General features: G+C 56.9%; 1 protein-coding gene across 2 annotated transcripts in view; it reads right to left on the reverse strand.

The window, feature by feature from the left end:
• Positions 1 to 232: 232 nt before the first annotated feature.
• Positions 233 to 20,962, reverse strand: part of SLCO2B1 (solute carrier organic anion transporter family member 2B1) — a 29,784-nt gene continuing 9,054 nt past the window's right edge. For both annotated transcript variants that reach the window (XM_040056287.2, XM_040056286.2), the window contains exons 3-15: positions 18,743 to 18,880; positions 18,494 to 18,656; positions 16,750 to 16,977; positions 15,637 to 15,735; positions 15,181 to 15,311; positions 10,081 to 10,189; positions 6,061 to 6,225; positions 4,725 to 4,917; positions 3,671 to 3,827; positions 2,369 to 2,538; positions 1,731 to 1,795; positions 1,067 to 1,187; positions 233 to 813 (exon numbers count right to left, since the gene is read on the reverse strand). In XM_040056287.2, coding sequence (XP_039912221.1) covers positions 639 to 813; positions 1,067 to 1,187; positions 1,731 to 1,795; positions 2,369 to 2,538; positions 3,671 to 3,827; positions 4,725 to 4,917; positions 6,061 to 6,225; positions 10,081 to 10,189; positions 15,181 to 15,311; positions 15,637 to 15,735; positions 16,750 to 16,977; positions 18,494 to 18,656; positions 18,743 to 18,880 — 1,914 coding nt within the window. In that variant the 3' untranslated portion in view covers positions 233 to 638. The remainder of the gene's footprint in view (positions 814 to 1,066; positions 1,188 to 1,730; positions 1,796 to 2,368; positions 2,539 to 3,670; positions 3,828 to 4,724; positions 4,918 to 6,060; positions 6,226 to 10,080; positions 10,190 to 15,180; positions 15,312 to 15,636; positions 15,736 to 16,749; positions 16,978 to 18,493; positions 18,657 to 18,742; positions 18,881 to 20,962) is intronic.

The raw sequence follows: 20,962 nt of genomic DNA on the forward strand, positions 1-20,962 counted from the left end.
GCTCACATGGTTCAGCCACAAGCTCTACCCAGTCTGGAGAGGGCTCCAACCCCATCCTCTGATCCTGCAACCCTGGGAAAGCTCTGCCCTTCTGGAACTGCAAACCAGGAATGCCCCTGAACTCCCACGTGCTTCAGTGAGCTCCTGTGATAAGCACTGACCCTCAGAAAAGAAGTGCTGATAACACAGAAAATAAGAACTGTAATTATAATTGTCAGTCACAGAGATCTAGGGGTTCAGTACCAAACGGTTTCTCAAAAATGATTTATTTTAAAAAAAAAACCCATGCCACAAAACCCTGCGGGTGTCTGGTTAATGCTCAGTGCTGGCATCACTGAGATGGTCAGCAGGAAAAACTGCTCTGAAGGACACAAATCCAGGGGGCTGCAGAGTCCTGGGTTGGAGTGGGTGGGCTAACCCGTGGGAAGGAACAAGCTGCAGCCCCGAGGTGGAGAACAACAGACGGATGGATGAATGGATGGATGGATGGATGGATGCAGAGCACTCCAGGAAGAGTTCACCCCCCCAGGGGGATCTGGGGGTCCGTCACTCCAGGCACCCAGCCTGCACAGCTCGGGTGTGGGCCGATCCACGGGGCTTCACCTCCCCAGAGCGGAGCGCGATTCGCTCTTTCAGGCTCACACTTTGGATTCCGGGCTCTTTATGGAGTTCCCTGCCAGTTTCTCCTTCTCTGGCTCTGCCTTTGTCTCCCGTGCCTGGCTGGCTTCCCTCTCCTGCCTGCCAAGGATCACATAGACGGCCCCGAAGCACAGGAAGGCGCCCACCTCGAAGAAGAGCTGCAGCCCCAGGTACCTGTGGGGTGCAAACACAGCGGCTCAGGGCACAGGGGACACACCCTGGTGTTCTGAGCACAGCCCCCAGGGCTCCGGGGAGCCTGTTCCAGGGACTGCCTGTGCCACAGGGCTGGGAGCTGGCCTGGGAGTGACCCTCTGTGCTCTCCATCCTGCACGGTCCCTGGCAGGGCAGCGTCCCCGCGTGTTCCCAGCGCTTTGCGCAGCAGTTTGTCCCCGTGCCACGTCCCCGCTGTCCCGCAGTCCGTGCCTACCTCTGCCTGAAGCGGGTATTGTCGTAGTATCTGCAGGCCGCCCTGCGCTCGCACCTCCTCTCCCACAGCAGGCAGGCGGTGTCGATGGCGCTGCCGTACAGCACCGGGCCCGGCATCCACGCTGGAACGAGCGCCGGGTCAGCCGGGCCGTGCTGCGCCGTGCCCTGCCACAGGCACCCCAGAAACACGGCCCCGGGTGCCACAGCCCAAACCATGTCCCTAAGTGCCACAGCCCAAACCACGTCCCCAGGTGCCTCCTGGACACTTCAGTGACAGGGACTCCACCACCACCCTGTTCCCGTGCTCACCTCCTCTATACACTGAGCATTTACTGCTGTGGCACGTCCTGGGGGCCTCCAGGGCAACATGAATTTTCCCCCTTGGCAAAACAACCGGTGGGATCACAAGGCAGGGTTTGGATCCCCCCGAAAGGCTGGAGGCGAGCAGAGCAGGGTCTGCACACAGCCTCAGCTCCAGGACCTGGAGTTATTCCCGGCCCTCCTTTGTTTACACACGGAGATGGAGCCCTTGGAGCTGCCTTGTCTCATCCCCTCCAAGTGCACCCCCAGACCCCACAGAGCAGGACCTTTCTCTGCCTTGGGAAAGCCCTCTCCAAGAGCTGCCATTATTTTCCAGGATGGTATTTTCACACATTTCAATTTACCTAGAACTCTCAGCAGCATAAACTGTATCCCGACAGCGAATGATTTGTCTTCAGGCTGGATGCTCCTGAAAAACAAAAGGGAACAGGTGCCCTCTGGGATGGATGCTTCCCTCCCTGGCATGGCACTTCACTCACACACCTGTCCTTCCACCCAGGATCCCAGGGGGTTCCCACGTACATCACCAGAGATGATGAGGGTTCATTCGTTAGGGCTAAACACTGGCCATGGCCTGGAAACCCTGCCAGACCCAGGAAGAGCTTGAAGTATCATTTATAGACTAAGACAGAGATTCCCCCACATAAATCCCCTCAGCCTCAGCTTTACCCATCTTGGGGTCCGGCCCCGCCAGCCTGGGCTCACGTCTAGGCTGGATCCATCCTGCTGCCGCCCCACAGGCGCCTTTCTAAGGATGTGGGAGCCCTGATTGCCGCTCTGCACCGGGAGGGGAGGCTGCTTTCAAGCAAAGGGAGGGAATTAAACTTCTCAGCTTCACACAGGGCAGGAGGAGCAGTGCAGGGCTGCTTTAACCCCAGGAACGGGGCTGATTCAATCCCCAGTCCCACGGCTGGAGAAATCCTTCCCCCTGACCCCCAGACCCCCTCTATAGCTGCCCAGGAGCGTGCCCAAGGTGCCCCACCTGAGGATGAGCATGAAGGACGGCGTGTGGGAGGTGCTGGCGAGGATCCCTGCCAGGCAGGACAGCACCACGAAGGGCACGAAGAGGTGGGAGCAGCCGGTGCCGCAGGTGCCCGGCCGGGCGGAGCCCGCCGGCCCCGGGCCCGCGATGCAGCTGCACCCGGTGTAGTTCTGCAAAGAGGAGACAACATCCAGAGGCTGCTCACGAGCCCAGGGACATGCAGATGGAAGGGAACGCTGCTGCCAGCTGCCAGCGCGAAGGAGAGGGGACAGGATTTGTCTGGAAATAATTAGCAGTAATTAGCACTCAGTACTTTGGGGGGCTCTGGGGCTCCAGGAGAGATGGAGGGGGCCTGGGGACGAGGCATGGAAGGACAGGACACAGGGAATGGCACCAACAACTAGCAGAGCCTTGCAGCAAAGAAAAGATGCCCTGGGGTGATGGATGAGGAATTTTTCCCTTTCCTGTATTTTTCAGTCACAATTCTCTCCTTTTTTTGCTTGTTTTAAACAAGGAACCCCTGGGGTGGTTGTTGTTGTTGTTTTAAGAGACCTTTAAAATGAGCACGGTCTCTCCCAAAACCTCATTCCTACATCCCAGCTTACATGGTGCCCCGTGGAAGGGCTGCAGCAAGGCTGGGCACACAGTTGTAGAGTCTTCTGCAGGCTGGGAGGGCTCCTGGAAGCCCAGGGACAGGGAAGGCAGCAGGCAGTGAGTGCCCCAGTCCCTGTACTGGCACAGATGCTGACAATGGTAAGGAAAGTGTAAAATGTTACCAGGAAAGCAAGGGCTGGAAGAGAGAGGAGGTAAATTGTCGAGGAGAAAAAGCAGTTGGAAAGGATCTGCCGTACAAGAGGCAGGCGTGGGGGCACAGGAAAGCACATTTGGGACTAGGCAGCAATCATAACTGTTATTAAAATGAAGTGCTGTTAATTAACCAAAGGCTGCCGCACACTGCCCGGACAGTCCCGCTCTGCCGTCGCCTCCTGTGCCAGGAGCGCAAAGGCGCTCACCCTGCTGGGCTGCTAACCATCTGCAGAGGTGTTCCGTGGCGAGGATTTCCTCACCTGCACCGCCCGCACACCCAGCGGAGAGCTGGGGACACTCAGGGTCTGAGACACAGGCCGGGGGCAGCTCAGAGAGCAGCAGGATAACCCAGAGCAGAGGAAGGGCAGCGGCAAATCCCTGCGGCTCTTCGCTCCCTCCCCTCCCACGCAGACACCGGGCGTGCCAGCCTGGGGCTGGGCACCGGGCACCGGGCACCGGGCACCCCTCCCCGGCCCTGCCCCAGCCCCGACTCACCAGGACGGAGCTGTCCGTGTGCATGTGGAGGTCGCTGCAGCCGGCGGAGCAGGGGGAGGTGTACTCCACGCCGTCGGAGCCGCAGACGGGGTTAAAGCTGTCCTGGGAGCAGCGGCAGTGCGCGTTACACTCGGCGTCCCGGGCTCCAAACCCAGAGCTGAGCACGAGGAGAGCGTTAATGCCAGCCATGGAGCACCGTCGGTGTGCATCCCACAGAGCAAACGGACTGCGTGTGAGCTGGGACCAGCAGGCCTGCACAACAAACCCTTCCCCGTGTGTTGGGAACTCCACCATCACCCCCAACCCCTGCTCTGCCTGGGCAAAGCATCCTCAAATGGGCATGGCAGCCACCCATGTCCCTCATGCTTGGTCCCAAACCTGGGCTTTGGGGCTCCTGCAACACCAAACCTGGGCTTTGGGGCTCCTGCAACACCAAACCTGGGCTTTGGGGCTCCTGCAACACCAAACCTGGGCTTTGGGGCTCCTGCAACACCACACTGTGGGAGGGAAGGAGGGCCGGGACCAAGGACACTGAAGAGGGAATTCACAGAGACCTGGATCAAGCCTTGAGGACACACAAGGAGGTCCTGCCCACATTTAGCTGGCACAGCTTGGATGGTGTGATCCCAGGGCTGGCCCCTGCCTGAATTACTCATCCACCACACTTTCTAAGATGAAAACTTGCGATGTTCGTGCCAAAACTGTGTTTACTTTGGGTTCCACTCTTGCTCCTCAGTAGGAAATGACACTTATAACCCTGCTCCTAAAAATCTCATGTTAAGAAGGTTTTAACCCCAAGGAGATAAAGCTGAAATGACTCCACCATGTGTGGGATAAGTCACAAAGGCTAGCTGTACATTCTCTGCCCTAAACCCGAGGATATGGCAGACTCGGTGTTCATCCACAGGGAATCCTTACTTTATCTCCACTAGCTGCTTCTCCTGAGGGAATAAACCCATTTCTGGGGATCCTGCTTGGCTCCCAGCCCCAGCCCGAGGAATGTGCCTGTGTGTGCCCACCCTGGGGGTGGCCCCTGGTGCCCAGCCCCTGGTACCTGTCCCAGTAGGTGACGCCGGCCACCCTCTGCGTGGGGCAGCCCAGGAAGAGCAGGGGGAGGGCGGTGAGCAGGCAGAGCAGCATGCCCAGCACACACAGGGCGCTGCACTGCCTCAGGGACATCTGGAACCGCTTCAGGATGGCACCGCCCACCACGATCCCCACCATGGCCCCGGGGATGTTCACAGCACCTGGGGAAAGGCAATCAGGGAAACACACAGCGAACTGAGGTGGGAGGGACCCCAAACATCCCCCAGTTCCACCCCCTCCCACCATCCAGGCTGCTCCGAGCCCCATTGTCCAGCCTGGCCTTGGGCACTTCCAGGGATCCAGGGGCAGCCACAGCTTCTCTGGGCACCCTGTTCCAGGGCCTGCCCACCCTCACAGGGAAGGACTCCCTCCTAATTCCCAGCCTAAAGCCATTCCCCCTTGTCCAGTCACTGAACCTCGCTTCGCATCTCCGATCTGTATATCGCTCCCTTCTCACAGCAAACCCCAGGGGATTTGCTGCTGGGTTCCCATTTCTCAGCACAGGTGGTTCAGAAGGCACCAAGGGAATGATGCCAGGAAAAAGCTTTTCAAAAGCAGCAGGGTCCCACAGCAAACTGGCTGCCCCATGTGTCCATGGGTGGAGGACGTCAGGAGCAGGGGGAAGCTCTGCTTCACCCAGCAAAATGTGATTGTTCCGTGGCGGCAGGAAGAAACACCAAGCGAGCCTGGGGAGGATGTCTGGTTTCTGTGCAGCGTGGGATTGTGCCCATTTCTGCGGTCATCCTTGTAAAACCCCGTTTACATAAACCCCCCGTTTTTTGGGGGAGACCAAAGTTCAGCTAGAGACATGCAAACTGTTTAATTCAGCTAAGAATCAATGTTTGGTGTTGCTTTCAGCCCAGAAATACCCACGCAAGGAAGGAATTTCCAGCTACAGAAAGCTTTTTGATCTGAAAGAAAAAGGCCAAGCAAGACTCGGTAGTGAGAACAAAGGCTGGAGAAATCCATCCAGGGAACAGGGTGCTGACTTGACCGCAGAGGGTGAATCAGGGCTGGGAGGAGCTCAGCTGGGCACATCGGGGCAGGACAGCACCGCTCCAGCATTTAACCTTCCTGCCTGCATTCGGCCCTGGGCTCTGCCAGTCTGCTCTGCTCACTTTATCCTGATTTATCTGGCGCAGACCTCAGAGGCCTCTTTCCCTGAGGTGCTGTTTGTTCAAAAACATGCTTTAAACACTTTTCTGAGCTCTCCAACCAGTTCTCAGAGGGAGGCTTTATTCTAGAGGAATTCTTCCTAATTTCTAGGTTGTTTTTTAAGGAGTCAAAAGCTCGGCAGCACTTACCGATGATCATGTTGGCCAGGGACGCTGTGAGGGAGAATTGTCTCTCCAGGAACTTGCCCATGAACGTTGCTAACCCAGCAACCATGGCAGAGAGGTTGACCTGAGCCAGCACCACCAGGAGGTACACGGGGTGCCGCAGGTTCCTCAGCAGCACCACAGGAAAACCTGAAAGGACAAGGGGGAGCCCGTTCCGTGGAGAGCAGGGGTACAGCAAAACATCCACCAGGGAGTCACACAAGATTCTGGGTTGGAAAGGGACTGCAGAGCTCATCTCCTTCCACCCCTTTCCTTGAAGCTTTCTGGCAGAGCTTCTGCTAAGACAAATACAAAAGTAGATGGGAAGTCATTAAAAGTTAATTTATCTGTTTGCTGCGGTTGCAATTTCAGCGTCCTTTTCCTTTCAACCATGAAAAATGCATTTTTTGATTCCAGGCAAGAAACACTCCAGTAAACTGCCCCAGGGCTGATCCCTCGAGGTCTCCAGCCTGCTCGGCACAGGCAGCCCCTGCTGCCAGGGGCTCGGGGAGCTGGGAGCGGCCACTGTCCATGCTGCAGTGATTTCCCTTCCTGCACACCCCAAAGCCACCTTCTGCTCCTGCTGCTGCTCCCCCACCTCCCTCTCCTGCTCCGGCTGCCACGCAAAGGTCAACTCCAAACAAGCTGCTGATGAGCCTCCCAGATGAGGGCCTGGGCAGACAATATGCTGGAGCAGAGATAAGGAATTAACAGCGAGGATTAAAGCAAAGGACTGCCATAAATTACTGGTGTTAATTCTTAGCAGCTGACAAACAACGGGGACAATCTTTCTATCTGCTGCAGCACGGCGGCGCCGGGGACTGTGGCAGGGACACCTCCCTGGGGCTTGTCTGGGAGCTGGCCTCGGATGGGGATGGATTTCGGTGGTCCTAAATGTTCTGTGAGGAGCAAAAGGACCCTCTGTGAGTGCACTGGGGTCCTCCACATCCAAAGGCAAAACTCCCCTTCGTTGCAGCGTGGCCTCTCCAGGTCAGCACCCTGCCATCAGATCAGGCAAGCAGCCAGAAATCCCAGGGAGCTGCAAAAGCACGTCCTGAGAGGGGTCCAAGTGCACAAGGCAGGGCCAGGGGCCCTGGAATACTGACCCTCTGGAGGCTGGCACTCGGGGGAGAGGGAAGGAGCTGTGTTACACCAATGTGAACCCAAGAGGAGAGGTGGTTTTGCTCCCTAAGTACCACTAAAGATCCTGATTTTTGAAGAGTATTCCTGGAATTTTCCAGCCATATTGCAGATAGGAAACCTCAGTTGGCTTGCTGAAAAAATCTCCTGAGAGCCAATCCAGATTTTTTGGGAATCTCCCAGCAAAAAGTCCTTTTCCCTGGAGATCTCTGGTCTTTTAAATCAATCCTCACCCCTTCTGCCACCCCAGACCAGAGGTAAGCAGCTGAGCAAGTCCCCACCTCCTGGTGGGAGCAGCAAGATTTCCATCCTCTGCGATCCCCACCTCGGCACTAACTGGATCCTCCTCGCAGCTCCAGAGAGGAAGCTGGGCAGACAGGGAAAGCAAGCAGAAACTTTAAAATAATAAACAAAACATCTCCTTGAAAGCGCCTTTAGGGACTGCCATAAGAGGAACAAACAAGTCACGAGTCGCGAGCGCAGCGTTCCAATTGCCTTGGAGATCACCTTAACGGGCTAATTCCCAGCAAGTGCAGCAGAGTCTGCACATCCTCCCAGGTGCTTTCAACAGAAGCCTGGAAATTAGCAATGGAAATCACTTCAGGCAAGCTAAATCCTACTTTTTTCGTTGCTGCAGGAAGATCCAGTGCCTGCAGAAGGAGGAATTTGTGGCTGTGAGGAGCAGGGTGCAAGCCAGTGTCATGCAGAGCATCTGTTCCAGAACCAAGATCCTGCCCAGCTCTGGGTGAGTCCAGACAGAGGGGCTGAGCCCTCCTGGGCTGAGCAACCTCAGTGCTTGGGGCGTCCCCAGAGCTGGGGCTGAGCCCTTGCCCTGCACACAGCCTGTGCTGGTGCTGCTGCTGGGGCTGGAAAAGCCCTTCCTGCCCAGGCTGCACCTCACAGCCTGTCCCACAGAGGCTCAGAGCACGGGGTTCCCAGGAGAGCCTTGTGGGAACCCCCAACCCACCCTTGTTCTGCCTGCAGGACACTCCAAAAATTGCCACAGGAGGGATTTTGCTCTCTGGTTATCCCCAGAGCAACAGAGCACATGGCAAGAGGCATTTCCTTCTCCATAATCATGGAATGGTTTGGGACCTTAAAGCCCACCCAGTGCCACCCCTGCCATGGGCAGGGACAGCTTCCTCTGTCCCAGGCTGCTCCCAGCCCCGTCCAGCCTGGCCTTGGACACTGCCAAGGAGATTCAGGCTGGGGAATCTCATCTCCAAACACTGCTTTCATAAATGATCGTGTAGAAAGTAACAGGAAAAAGATAAACAGAGAGAGGAAACAAAACAAGCAGGGGAGTGATGAAATGGGAATTCTCTTTCCAGTGAGTTGCAGGTGAGCCAGCCCTGAAGTCTTTAGGCTGCACCCCTGTTGTCCCATCTGACCATCACACAGTACCTACCACGCTGTTCCTGGCTCCAAAAAGAGTTATGTGTTAGACATCCTGGTGATTTCAGCAAGATCGCTCTCCTGACACAAACCAGACACTTCATTTGTTTCAGAGCTGGGCTTTGGGGGAGAAATTCTCGGAAAAAATGGATTTATTAGCACGGCCCTGATGCACCAGCACTGATTCAAGCCCCAAACCAAAGCTGCAGCTGGGGCAGGGTGAGGTGTCTCCTCCTCTCTGCACCTCTCTGAGCAGGGAGCTCATTTTTGTTCGTGTTTCAGAGGCACAGAGCAGAGCGTTGGTGTGAAAATCCCCTCTGAGCACCATCAGTCTGTTCCCACGCAGCAGCCTCCAGCACACAGGTTTCTAAATGACGGTGCCACAAGGTCAGGGTTGGATGGAGCCCTCGACTGCCTCCTCAAATTGAGCATTAGGCTCATGAGCCAACCTGCCCACACCTGCCTGCCTGTGCCTGCCCTGCACTGACCTTCAGAACTCAGAGGATTCCCAATAAAATAATGTTTTGGGATGATGTTTGGGAAATACGGAGGAAGCTGACACGGAGTGACTGCAGTGAGCTACTTTTCCTAAGTAGTTGTCTAAGCGCAGAGTACTTAAAAAACCCAAACATCCCAACCATTAGCAGATGCCTCCACAGACTAAAGCCCAGCTGATCCCCTTCAGCACAAAGAGCCCACTCATTTCCAAACAATTTAATTGCACTGGACTGAAATGTCCCTCTGGATTTGAACTGCTCAGGCCCTGGCCCCAGGCAGTGCTGACCGTTCTCAGCGGGACGGGAGGTCAGCCTGGCGTGGACAGCGTCTCCAGCCTTGGAGGACGGGCTCTGATGAGGGTTTTTTGGGGCTGAGAAGTTGCCAGTGCTGCTGTGGGTCTGATTCCTCAGCCCAAGGATCGAGCAAGAGCAGCTGAAGGCTCCCAAACCCCTCTGTCTGAAGTGGGGTCTGTCCCTTCCCAGGGCTCTGCTCCAGGCTCACAGCTAGCACCCCTCTATCCTGCCTGCATCTGGCTCTGGGAGATTTTGGCCTCTGATTCCTACTGCCCACATGAGCCATAAATCAAAGTCACAGAAGGATTTGGGTTGGAAGGAGCCCCAGAGCCCATCCACTCCACGCCGTGCCCTGGGCAGGGACACCTTCCAGCAGCCCAGGGCGCTCCCAGCCCTGTCCAGCCTGGCCCTGGGCACTGCCAGGCCAGGCATGTGACGCTCAGAGTGACCAAGGCCCGGTGCCTGGGTCGGCACCAGGTGGAGCAGGGCAGCGTGGGCACAGTGAGGCACATCTGCCGGCAGCAGAGGGGTTAAACCCAGCACTGAGCCTAAGGTGCATCTCAGGGGCTTATCCAGGGGCTGGGCTGAGCACAGGAGGGACGTCCGGTGTCCCTGGCAGCCTTGGCCATGTGTGCGTGTGTGCCAGCAGGGAACGCCGTCCGTGTGGGAGCGCACTTACGTCTGATGAACTCCGTCAGGGACAGGCTCTCCATGTGCTCGGATCTCGGCCTGAGCTGCCTGAGGATGTCCTCCCTCTTCTTGCTGTCTCTGTGCTTCCCTCTCACCACCTGGGGACACACCGGAGGCCGTCACTGCCCACGCCACCCCACAGCCCCCTCTGTCCCGGCCTTTTCTCTCCCAGCCCCCCGTGCCGCTGGCCCAGGCCGTCCCTGCCCGTGCCCCGTGTCTCTGTGACCCCTCACACGCCGCGGGGCAGGGAAGAGGCAGCAGCTGTGAGAGGAAAATGGATCCAGGCGAGGAGGGGGTCTGGGCAATCACAGGAGCAGAGGGCCCTGATGAGGGGATGTGCTGCTGTGCCTGTGCGGGGCTCAGGGCAGCGCGGTTCTCATGGGAAACCGCAGCGTTTTTACAGCCAGAGCCAAGAGCCCCGGCTCGGCCGCCCCCGGCCGCCCAGCAGCTCTGACCTGAGCTGACAAATGAGTTCATTCAGCAGCAATTAAACTCGTAATGGACGCGGGGAAACTGCGGCTCTCGGCTAACATCGCCTCCTTCGTTGTGAAACTGAGAGCGGTCATTAAAGAGCAGCGAGGTCACAGTGTCTGCGCCGGGGCTGCCAAGCGTCCTTTTTAAGGGCAAGGGCAGCGCAACCCCTTTCCTGTCCTGTATTGCTGCAGCTCAGGCTTTCATACATTTTTCAAATGCAAAGATAACATCTGGCTGCCTTTCACTTTTCAATTGCGTTATGGGGACTCTTCACTCCGCCTTGAAACTGCAGCTCTTCCAAAAATACACTCAAGCTGCTCCTGACCGTGACTTGCTCAGCTTCCAGCTGTTTGTACTTCTGAGAGCCAAGAGCCTGCACGTCCAGACAAGACCCCAGCTCCCCCCACACGTCCCAGGCTGGGATGTCGCTGTGTGTGACCCTTGCAGGGAGTGTTTCCGTGCTGGCTCGGGAGCAAAGCCCTCACCGAGGGGGAAAGCTCCTCTCCCTGGCTGCCTTGGCCCTGGTACGCTTTTGTGCTGCCTGAAAGGACCAGGGAATGCATTCCTCTGGGATGAAGGAAAGCAGGGGCAGAAGGAAAAGCAGGAATCCTGCCTGCTTGCTGCGGATGGGGCTGGAAAGGGGTGCCCAAGCCCTGAGGAGGACGCTGAAGATTTGTCACGCTGGAGCTGGGAGGTGCAGTGACACGGGCTGGCTGCTCAGCCCTGCCCCGGCATCAGGAGGGGGAACAAACTAAGCGTGCAGAATGCCCCCACGCCTGGATTCTCCCGGATGATTCCTCAAAGCGCTCAGCCTCTTGGTGCTTCTCGTGGTTTTGCAGTGAGATTTGATCTGCATGGCAGACCTTGCCCAGCAGAGCCCTGGCTGCCCCTGGATCCCTGGGCTGGACATTGGGGCACCTTTAAGGTCCCTGCAGCCCAACCCCCTTCCACCCTCATGGGGCATGGAGGAGGCAGACAGGCTTTGGAGGAAGGAGAATGAAGCTTCCACACACGTGGCATCAGGAGGAGCGTCCCCAACCTGACCTTGGCCTGGGGAAATCCCCCGTTTCCCTGCACAGACTTGAGTAAATCCAGGGATGGCTGAGCAGGGATCTGCAGCAAAGGAAAACGAAAGCAGCTTTTCCTGCCAGCTCCTGCTCTCCCCACCTGCTACTGCACCTGTGAGAAGGGCAGCCAGAGGTGCCAGCAGGCTGGGTTCATCCAAATACACCCCTGGAAACAGGGATAAATGACCTCCTCTGTGACAGAGAGGTTTTCTTTGTTTATTTTGAGGCGTCTGCAGAGTCTCCCTCCGGCTGTGAACAGAACCTGGTACTCCCAGCTCAATGAAAAGTAAGGTCAGGGAAGTTATTTTCACATTAGACAAACAAAGTGTAAAACCTCAGGGCTTGGAAAAGAATTATTTTCCTTTTGACAAGGTCAGGTTCCCTACAAACACCTGATTGTTCCTCTTCCAGCACGTGTGGATCCCTCCAAGGGCCCTGTTTCCAGGAGTGTTAAAATAGCCAGCTGAGGGGCACCTTGCTCCCACCACACTGGAGGATTATTTTTGGCTGCTGTTTGTGCCTGTCCTTAACGCTCCCTGGGGAAGATCCAGCTGTAGAGACCAGCCCAATCCTGTAGCCTGTCCTGCTGCTCGGCCCTCTTTGTTCCCCAGACCATGCCCTGTACTCCTAGGCTGCCCTTGCTGGTGCTTTCTGAGCTTTAATGAGGCACCCAGATCACCACAGTAGCTTTTTCCAGAGGAAAACCTCCATTTCCAGCACCTACTGGGGGCCCTAGGAGAGCTGGACAAGGACTTTTTGCAAGGACAGGGAGGGCCAGGACAAGGGGGAACGTCTTTAAGGTGAAGGAGGGCAGGGTTAGGTGGGATTTTGGGCAGGAATTGTTCCCTGTGAGGGTGGTGAGGCCCTGGCACAGGGTGCCCAGAGAAGCTGTGGCTGTCCCTGGATCCCTGGAAGTGTCCAAGGCCAGGTCGGAGTAATCTGGGGGTGTGAAAGGTGTCCCTGCAACATGCAGGGAAATGAGTTTTTGCAAGCTGCTGGCAGGAGGAGGGCACTGATGGGTGCCCTGGTGTCCAGAGGGGTTGTGTGACAGCCACCCCGAGCCTCCAGAGCCTGGACAGGAGCGGGACACGCCAAATGCTTCCCATGAAATCCACGGGAGCTCTGTCAGCAGGCATCTGTCAGTGGGTGCCGAGGGCTGGCACGGCAAGGAGGCTCTGTCCCAGCCAGGACCAGGAGGAAGAGTCACTCAGCCCCTCTGGCACTTGGGTTCCGTGTTTGGAGGGGCCTTGAGTAAAACCCGCAGCGGGAGGGATCTGGCTGGGCGGCACAGACCCTGCACACGAGAAATGCTGAGCAGGGACAGCTCCTGCTTTTATCTGAGGTGCTGCTGAGAGCAGCTTTCCCCTTTCCAGCCCCTCTCTGGGGCTGCTGGGCACACAGAGCCCGTGTCCCAGGAATATTAGAATGTTGTGGCAATACTGCTGCCTGGCTTGGGATACAGCAACATGGCAAAGCATGAGCCAAACTATGGCTACACCCCACCTGGAGAGTGCCTAAAGCTCCTCACAGTCCAGGACACAACTCCAAGGAATGCTTCAGGCTCACGGAGGCAGGATTAAATGGGAATTACTCGGGGAAAAAAGCTCTCTTGATTGAAAACAGTTTTTCCAGTGTAAGAACCTCATCCTCCCATCCCCTTCCTGATTTCATGACAACCCCACGGCTTTGCTGTGATCAGCCCTCAGTAGGATTATTCAGTATACTTTAGTGCTAGAAACCTACTGAGGAGAAGCAAAGCAGAGAAATAAAAATGTCTTAGGTTTGGAGTGACTAATTTGCGGGGAAAAAAAAAGATCAAAAGAGCAGCCCCACACTATCATTAATGTTAACACGAGCCATTCCAGGAACTTCAAAGGAAAAATTCATCAAAAAAAGGTGAGGCTGAAACATGGAATTAAAAACTCAGATGTGTCTCGGCTGGTGGGGGGAGGCAGACAAGTCTCCAGGGGAACAGAGGGGTGGGTGATACCCAGCGCTGGCTGCATGGTGCCCACTGAGGACGGCAGGCAGAAATGGATCCGAGCTGGTGGTGTGGGAGCACCTCAGCTGCCTCTGGGCAGAGCAGAGCTGTGCTCTTCCCCTGGGCTCTTCCCATGCTGCTCCTGAGGGGATTAGCTGTGGGCAGCACGGGACACACGTGCAGGAAAGTGTCCGTGACAGCGCCGATTTCTGACCGATCTCGGAGTGCTCCTGCAGCTCACATGTGTCACCCAGCACAGCACGTGGCAAACTTTCTACAGGGGCTTTTATTTGAAGTTCTTAGGCAGGGCCCCCTTGCTGCAGCTGCTGCTGGTGCTGATACCCCCACGGGACAGGCGTGGCTCGCCCCGGTGCCTGCAAGGAGGGCACGGTTTGGCTTTTTACTGTATTTACTGTATTTTCCTGTTGTTGTCATTATTTTTAGCTGTCAGTAGATTCCAAGAGCTTTCTGAGAGAGATGCAAAAACGGGGAGAAAGCCAAGAATTCCAGAAATTCACATGCTCCTCACCCGTGTGGGAGTGTTCCCTACAGACCCCAGCCAGCAGAGCAGGATGAAACCTTCCTGCTCTTCTTAAAATCAATATCTGCCCAGTCCCCATTAAACCCTTCCAAACTGCTGGGAGCGCAGCGCTCGCCAGAAAGTGCAGCTGTTTTAGTTGGAAGTGCATTATTTCCTCTCAAGAGGCGCTTATGAAATTAATATTGCCATCAGCCCTAATGAAGGGTTTTTCCCCAAGAAGGAGCGTGCCACCCTGGCACACTGAGCAGGCCCTGCTAGCACAGACCTTCCCCAAGGCTTCAGGGCATCCCAGGCTGCAGCAGGATCAGCCAGGCACATTGCAATTGGGGTCACGCTCATCCTGCCGTGCACGGGGCTGTTCCCACCCCATCACCTCTCAGCTCACATCAGGCAGGAGTAAAAAATCACTGCAGCCCCGAGCTGAACGGGTAAAACAGGTTGGGGAGCTCCAGATCTCCCCAAATCGGTCCTGTGGGAGTTCAGGCAGTGTCAGGAGGAGTGAAGGATCGCTTCACCAATGCACAGGCTTGCTCAGACAGGAAGGTTTCGGTGCTGCCTTAGGGTGAGGCACGCGTGGAAGGCAATGACACCGCTTACACCGAGACGGGCCTGGCTGTGCCTTCTGAGCGTGTCCCAGCAGCTGCAGCCACATCCCAGCCCGCTCTGACAGCACGGCTCCTTGCGCTTCGCTGCTCCCGACGCGCCGGGACGCGCGGCCGGGAGCGCTGGGGAAGCTCCCGAGGTGCGTCAGGTCCTGGTGGCAGCTCTGGGCTGCACAGCCCTCCCTGGCCCTGCTCCCCAGCTCTGGAGAAGAGCTGTCCTTGTCTGCCCACAGATGGAATTTCAATTCCACCTCCGAAATTCGGGATTGCTCCCAGACAAAAGCTGCCCTTTACCTCCCCTGGCAAAGCTCTCCTTTTCAGACGTGACAATGGGGGGCTGCACCCTTCCCATCCCGAGGGACAGAAGTGTCAGCCGTCCCCGTGGCTGACGTTCGGAGGTGTGTGTGTGCAGAACCTCTCCTACCTCTTTCGGCATTTCCCGTGGGAAGAAGAAGTACGGCAGGGCAGACAGGGCCACCAGGCTGGCGGCCACCAGGAACCCGAGCCACCAGGCCCCGACCCAGCGCGGGTCCTTGTTGGTGAGCGGCACCTCAGCTGCAACACGAGAGGAGAGGGCATCAGATGGCTGCTGGGACAAAGCGGGCACCCCGGTGCACCCAAGGGTGGCCCCAGCCACCCCCAGCATGAGTCAGCCCCGGGGCTGGGGCTTCCAACCCAGGGAACACCAGTTCTGGGGCCTGAGCGGCGTTTGCCCCAGTTCATCCCACCAGTGAATCACATTCCATTGTTTCTGTCCTGTTTCACTGCTGTCCCGGGCTGTCCACAGAGCCCGTCGGCCCTCTGGACGGGGACAGCTAGCACAGGGATGTCCTGGATGCCCCCTGTGCCCCAGAAGCTCTGGCAGGACACGCTCCCTCACCTGCGCCGACCTTGTCGATGTCCACGTAAAACCTCAGCATGGCAGAGCCCAGCATGAAGGCCACCCCCGGGCCGATGACCGTCACGGAGAACAGGATTCCTGGGGAGGGACGGGAGCAGGGAGGGGTTCAGCCTGGGGGAAGCGATCATGGCGACACAGGTGCCTCCAGGTGGGACCAGGCTCTGCTGTACCTGCCCCCAGCACAGCCCGTTTCCCTGGCAGCTTCCTTATCCCCATGCTGCCCATGTTCCTTTCACACAGGGAGTTCCCTTTGGCATGGCTCAGACCTTTCCTGACGCTTGTCTTCAGCCTCCTACAACGACTGCAACACTCCCAGGAAGGAGAGGAGCCCCTTGGAACACCGAGGTTTTTTACAAGGTTAAGGAGATAAGAGTCATCACTGAACTCTTCTCTGTGAATTACTGATAAAAGAAATTCACACATGTAAGATTTAACTCCTACCTTACATGTGAGAGGTTTGGATCATTTGCCAGAGCAAAATTTGATGCTGTGCTTCCTTTTTTGAACAGCTATGACCTTGTTTTGATCCACCTGTGCTGTTCCTTTCAGTTCAGGGATGTCACAGCTGGGAAAGGACTAGAAGGACCCGCAAGGACCTCCCTGTCCATCCCCCCAGCCTGGGACACTCCTTTGGGCCTGTGTCCAAGCTGTTCTCCAGCACCCCCTCTGCTCCAGGACACCCTCCCATCTCCCAGAGGCTGAAACTGCTTTCTCTGGTGTGCATCACTTTGCTAACAGAGTTCCCATGGCTGCCCCTAAACCCAAGCTGCCACTTGTGAACACAGAGAGATCAGATTGTTCCCCTTGTCCTCCCTGAAGCCCTTTTGGAAGAGGACATGGTAATTAACAGGTTGTCACCGTCAGGCCAAAAGCCCCAGCACCTGCCCCAGATGTGGCTGCCCCTGGATTTCCTGGCTCTCCTGCTGCCTGCCCCAGCCTGAAGCACATCCACTCTTTTCACAGAAACCTTCCTGGGCCTGGGCAGAGCAGAAGGGCTCCGAGGAACCCTGCTCTCATTAAAGCAATCAGTCCAGCCTGGCCGTGCTGTCACCTGCAGCCTGGCCCCTCCCCCGCCAGGGAGCCCAGCCTTACCCAGGTAGAGCGGGGAGTTCCTGTCGCTGGCGAAGTCGTCGATGTAGGAGATGCCGAAGGGCTGGATGGGCACGCCGCCGATGCCCAGCAGGGCCTGGCCCACGAACATGACCAAGAGAACCTCGTGGTTCTCCCTGGAGGCGTGGGGGGTGCAGCTGGCATCGCTGAGGTTGGCCCAGGCCCCCGGGGCCCTGGGCTGGCACAGGTCCGTGCTGTTGCTGAAGGTGCCTGCAGCGACAGGGAACAGGTCTGAGGAACTTGGTCCGGAGAAGAAACTTCTTTCTTTAGGCACTGCAAGGGGCTCTGAGCTCTCCCTGGAGCTTTTTCCAGGTGAGCACCCCCAGCTCTCCCAGCCTGGCTCCAGAGCAGAGGGGCTCCAGCCCTGCAGCAGCTCCGTGACCTGCTCTGGATTTGCTCCAGCAGCTCCACGTCCTTATCTTATCCTTAGATGGCGGGTGAAAGAAAATACAAAGAAGGTGCAAAGATCACCGTGCTGATGTTCACAGATATGGCTGCATGTGCCACAGAAAGCCTTTGAGGCTTTTCCTCCATCAGGGAAGTGGAGCTGAGGTTGCTCCCAGGACCTTTGACACACCCTCCAATCCAGGTAAAGGAGCAAACCTGCAGATTTTGTCAGGAGCTACCCGGCAAATGAGAACTCATTTTCCTCAGAAAAGCTGCCTCAGTGAAAGTGCTGATTTTAGCAGCCTCATCTCTCTTAGAGCCCCAGCCAAGGGCGTGGTGCTGCTTGTGGCAGGATTTCCACAGTTGTGCCTCAAACCCTGTGGAACTCCAAGCGCTTGGACACGAGGCCGCCTGCAGCGGCACTGCTGAAACACCGACCCGTTGTTTCTGAGCTGGGGTTTGCAGCTGGCCCCTGTTTGCAGCCAGCAATTATTCACCTCTTCAGCCTTCCTTTGGTGCCTGCAGTTGCCTGAACCAGCTGCACTCCCTCTGGTGAGCCGAACAAAAGCTGTTCAGTGCAGGCTTCCAGAAGATTTGCTGGAACTTCATGGCAGGAATAGGAAAGGCAGCAAATAACTGGTTTTCTCCTTTCTTTTCTCACCCCTTAATTTTCCTTCAGGGAGAAGATCCCAAGCCTGCCCTGTCCTGTTCCCTCCACAAGTGATTTAGACCTGCATGTTTCTCAAGGGCGGCTGGTATTCTGGTGGGGTCTGAACCCTCAGAGGCAGCTCAGCTAGACCAGGGAAGGCAGGTGAGGCTGGATGTGCAGCAAACAGTGGGAATCAGAGGCACAGCCTGGATTTTCATTGTTTTCCTGCCCTTTCCCATGATTCCCATGTCCCCTGGCTCTGCTTTCCACCAGTAGCTGCTGCCTCTCAGGGCTGAGGTGATTTCATTCTCAGGAAAACAGCGTTTCTTGAGGAGAAGCCAACAGCTTGCAGCTCCCAGTGCCAGGAGGGAAGGACATTTCACAAGAGCTTCCCACTGCCAGGGAGCAGGGATGGGTGGGAGGTTGGGAAGGGGTTGTTCCCTGTCAGGGTGGGAAGTTGGGACAATTCCTAGGAACTGTCAGGGTGGGGAGCACAGGCTGTCCCTGGATCCCTGGAAGTGTCCAAGGCCAGGCTGGGGCACCCTGGGATGTGGAAGGTGTCCCTGCCCGTGGCAGGGGCGGAACAAGACCGTCTTCCAGGTCCTTTTCAGCAAGCCCAGACCATTCTGTCACTCTCTTATCCCCCTCCTAGGTCCCCAAAGGCCCAACCCAAGCCTCTGGAGCACTTACTGGGCACAGACTGGTCGTACTGGTAGGGCCCCGTGAGGAAGTGCGGCAGCGCCATGAGGAAGCCGGCCAGGGAGACGAGCAGGGCCCCGCAGCCGATGAGGCGCGGCCGGTGCACGCGGCTGCCCAGGTAGCTGAGGAAGACGATGAGCAGGGTGTTCCCAACCTGCAGGGACAGAGAGGGGCAGCGCCTCGAGGGCAGGGGGGAGCGGGGACAGCGCCCAGCGGGCACAGGGGGCTGCCGGGGCTCACCTCGTTGAAGGAAGCGAGCAGCCCCGAGGTCTGGCTGGAGAGGCCGTAGCGTCTCTCGATGGTGGAGATGGAGCTCTTCAGGTAGCCGGAGACCAGGAGCTGGGAGAGCTGCAGCAGCCCGTGGCAGAACACGAAGAACTGCCAAGACAGAGAGAGAGCCCCCGCAGGGTCACCCGGGGCTGCAGCACAACAAACTGCATTCCGCCCAGAAAGGCACCGTCACCCAACAGAAACCTCGGAGCGCAAGCCTTGGAAATGTCACCCCTGCTCTGCCAGCAGAGAGACCTTCTGAAATTAGGTCAGAACCATGAAACTGGCCTCTGCCAAAAGCAGCAGCAGGGTCTGCGAGGAGGCTGTAATTCCTTCAGCTGAGAAGTGGCTGTGGACAAACACATGCCTTCAGCTGGGACGATGCCTGTTTGTGTTGGCCTCGTCCCTCGGATGCACAGCAGAAGGGAGGTTGCACAACATTCCTGCTCCCACTGAGCCAGAGGCAGGCAGCCATCCTCGGTGCTGGGAGCTTTTCTGGGACAGGAATGAGCCCGTTCCAAACGCAGCAACAAACAACTCCTTTAGAGAAAGTCAGCAGAAGGTCAGAGAGAAGGATTCACGCTGCTTTCCTTCCCTTCTCACAAAGCCCTGGATGTAAAGCACATCTCCTCTGGAAAATATGATGGTTCTCTTCCCCTTCCGGAAGAAAACCTTCTCAAAGTCCACCATCTCCCAGAAAATCATCTGCCCTCATCTCCCTCCTCCATCTGAGCCATCTCCTCCCCTGCTGCCTGGTGGCTCTCTCCACCCAGCCAAAGCAAAGTGTCCCCGGAGTCAGCTCTGCTGGAGCTCCCGTGTTCCCACACGTTGCTGGCCGTGTGCAGGCTCTGCTCTGAACACATCAGTTCAGATGGGAAGGCTGAAACCAGATCTGTTTGTTCCAGGCATCCGCAGCACACAGCTCCCTGAGGATCCTAATCCAGGACCTTCCATGGGTTTACAGCAGCTCGGCAGCTGCCCAGCGCTGCCCCACATCCTCTTCAGCACAAAATGGGAATCTGGTATTTCATTCTGGGCAGAGTGAAGCACACAAAGGAGAGCTGGCCCTGCAGAGGACCCGCAGTGGCGTGGGCAAGGACCCCAGCTCTGCCTCCAGGGGCTCTTTGCTCTCAGCCATCAGTGTTTTGTCAGGAAAAGGAAGAGCAGACTTTTCCTGGCCTTTGGACTGGTGGGACTGATGTGCTGCCCCAGCAGGTGATCCAGGTCGGCAGACAGCAGGCTGTTCCTGAGAGTTTTTCCCTGACAGCAGGACGGAGCGTGGACACCAGGAGCAGCCCCAGGGCTGGGTGCTCCTGGATGGGAGCCCAGGCTCAGCACTCCAGCACCTTTCCTTTGAAGGGCTGAGTAAAGCCTTCCCTCTACATCCATGGAATTAAACCCAGAGAATCCAACCACCGGCGAGGCGTTGCTGCTCCCACCCCCCACGTGCAAGAGAACAGAGAAACACCCTCCACCCTGCACAGCCAGTAAATCACAGACCTGGCTACTAAACACCAGCATTTCCTCTCCTGCTGGTCTTGAAAAAAACCCTCTCCCAAGGGTGTTTGGCAGTGCTGATTGTGCAGCAAACTCTCCCCGTCAGATCTCTGGGAGCCTCACGCTCCGTCCTGCCCAGTGCACACCAGCAATCCCCACCACGCTGTCTCCACGTGTTTGGGACACTCTGGGTGCTATTTTAAGAGAGGCTTTTGTGCCTCAGCACGTGACACAGGCACACTGGGCCTTTGCACGGGGCTGTGCTAATGACAAATGGGTCTGGCAGGAAACAGCTGGAACAGTTTGGCTGGGTCTGTAGCTGGAAGGGAGCTCAAAGCCCCTCCAGTGCCACCCCTGCCATGGGCAGGGACACCTTCCACTGTCCCAGGCTGCTCCAAGCCCCAGTGTCCAGCCTGGCCTTGGGCACTGCCAGGGATCCAGGGACAGCCACAGCTTCTCTGGGCACCCTGTACCAGGGCCTGCTCACCCTCCCAGTCAGTAATTCCTTCACAAAATCCCATCTAAATCGCAGTACTCCTTGAAGCCAAGTAGGGCAGTTTGCAGTTATGTCCCTTCTCTGCGTTTTGACACGTGGTACATGTTTTTTTGTGAGGTGTTCTCTGGAGATATAAATACACATAAAAACTGCAGTGCTGTGATTTTTGGCGGTTCAGCCACTTCAAACACATCCAA

The sequence above is a fragment of the Hirundo rustica genome, chromosome 2 (assembly GCF_015227805.2).
Source record: "Hirundo rustica isolate bHirRus1 chromosome 2, bHirRus1.pri.v3, whole genome shotgun sequence".
Classification (NCBI taxonomy): Eukaryota; Metazoa; Chordata; class Aves; order Passeriformes; family Hirundinidae; genus Hirundo; species Hirundo rustica.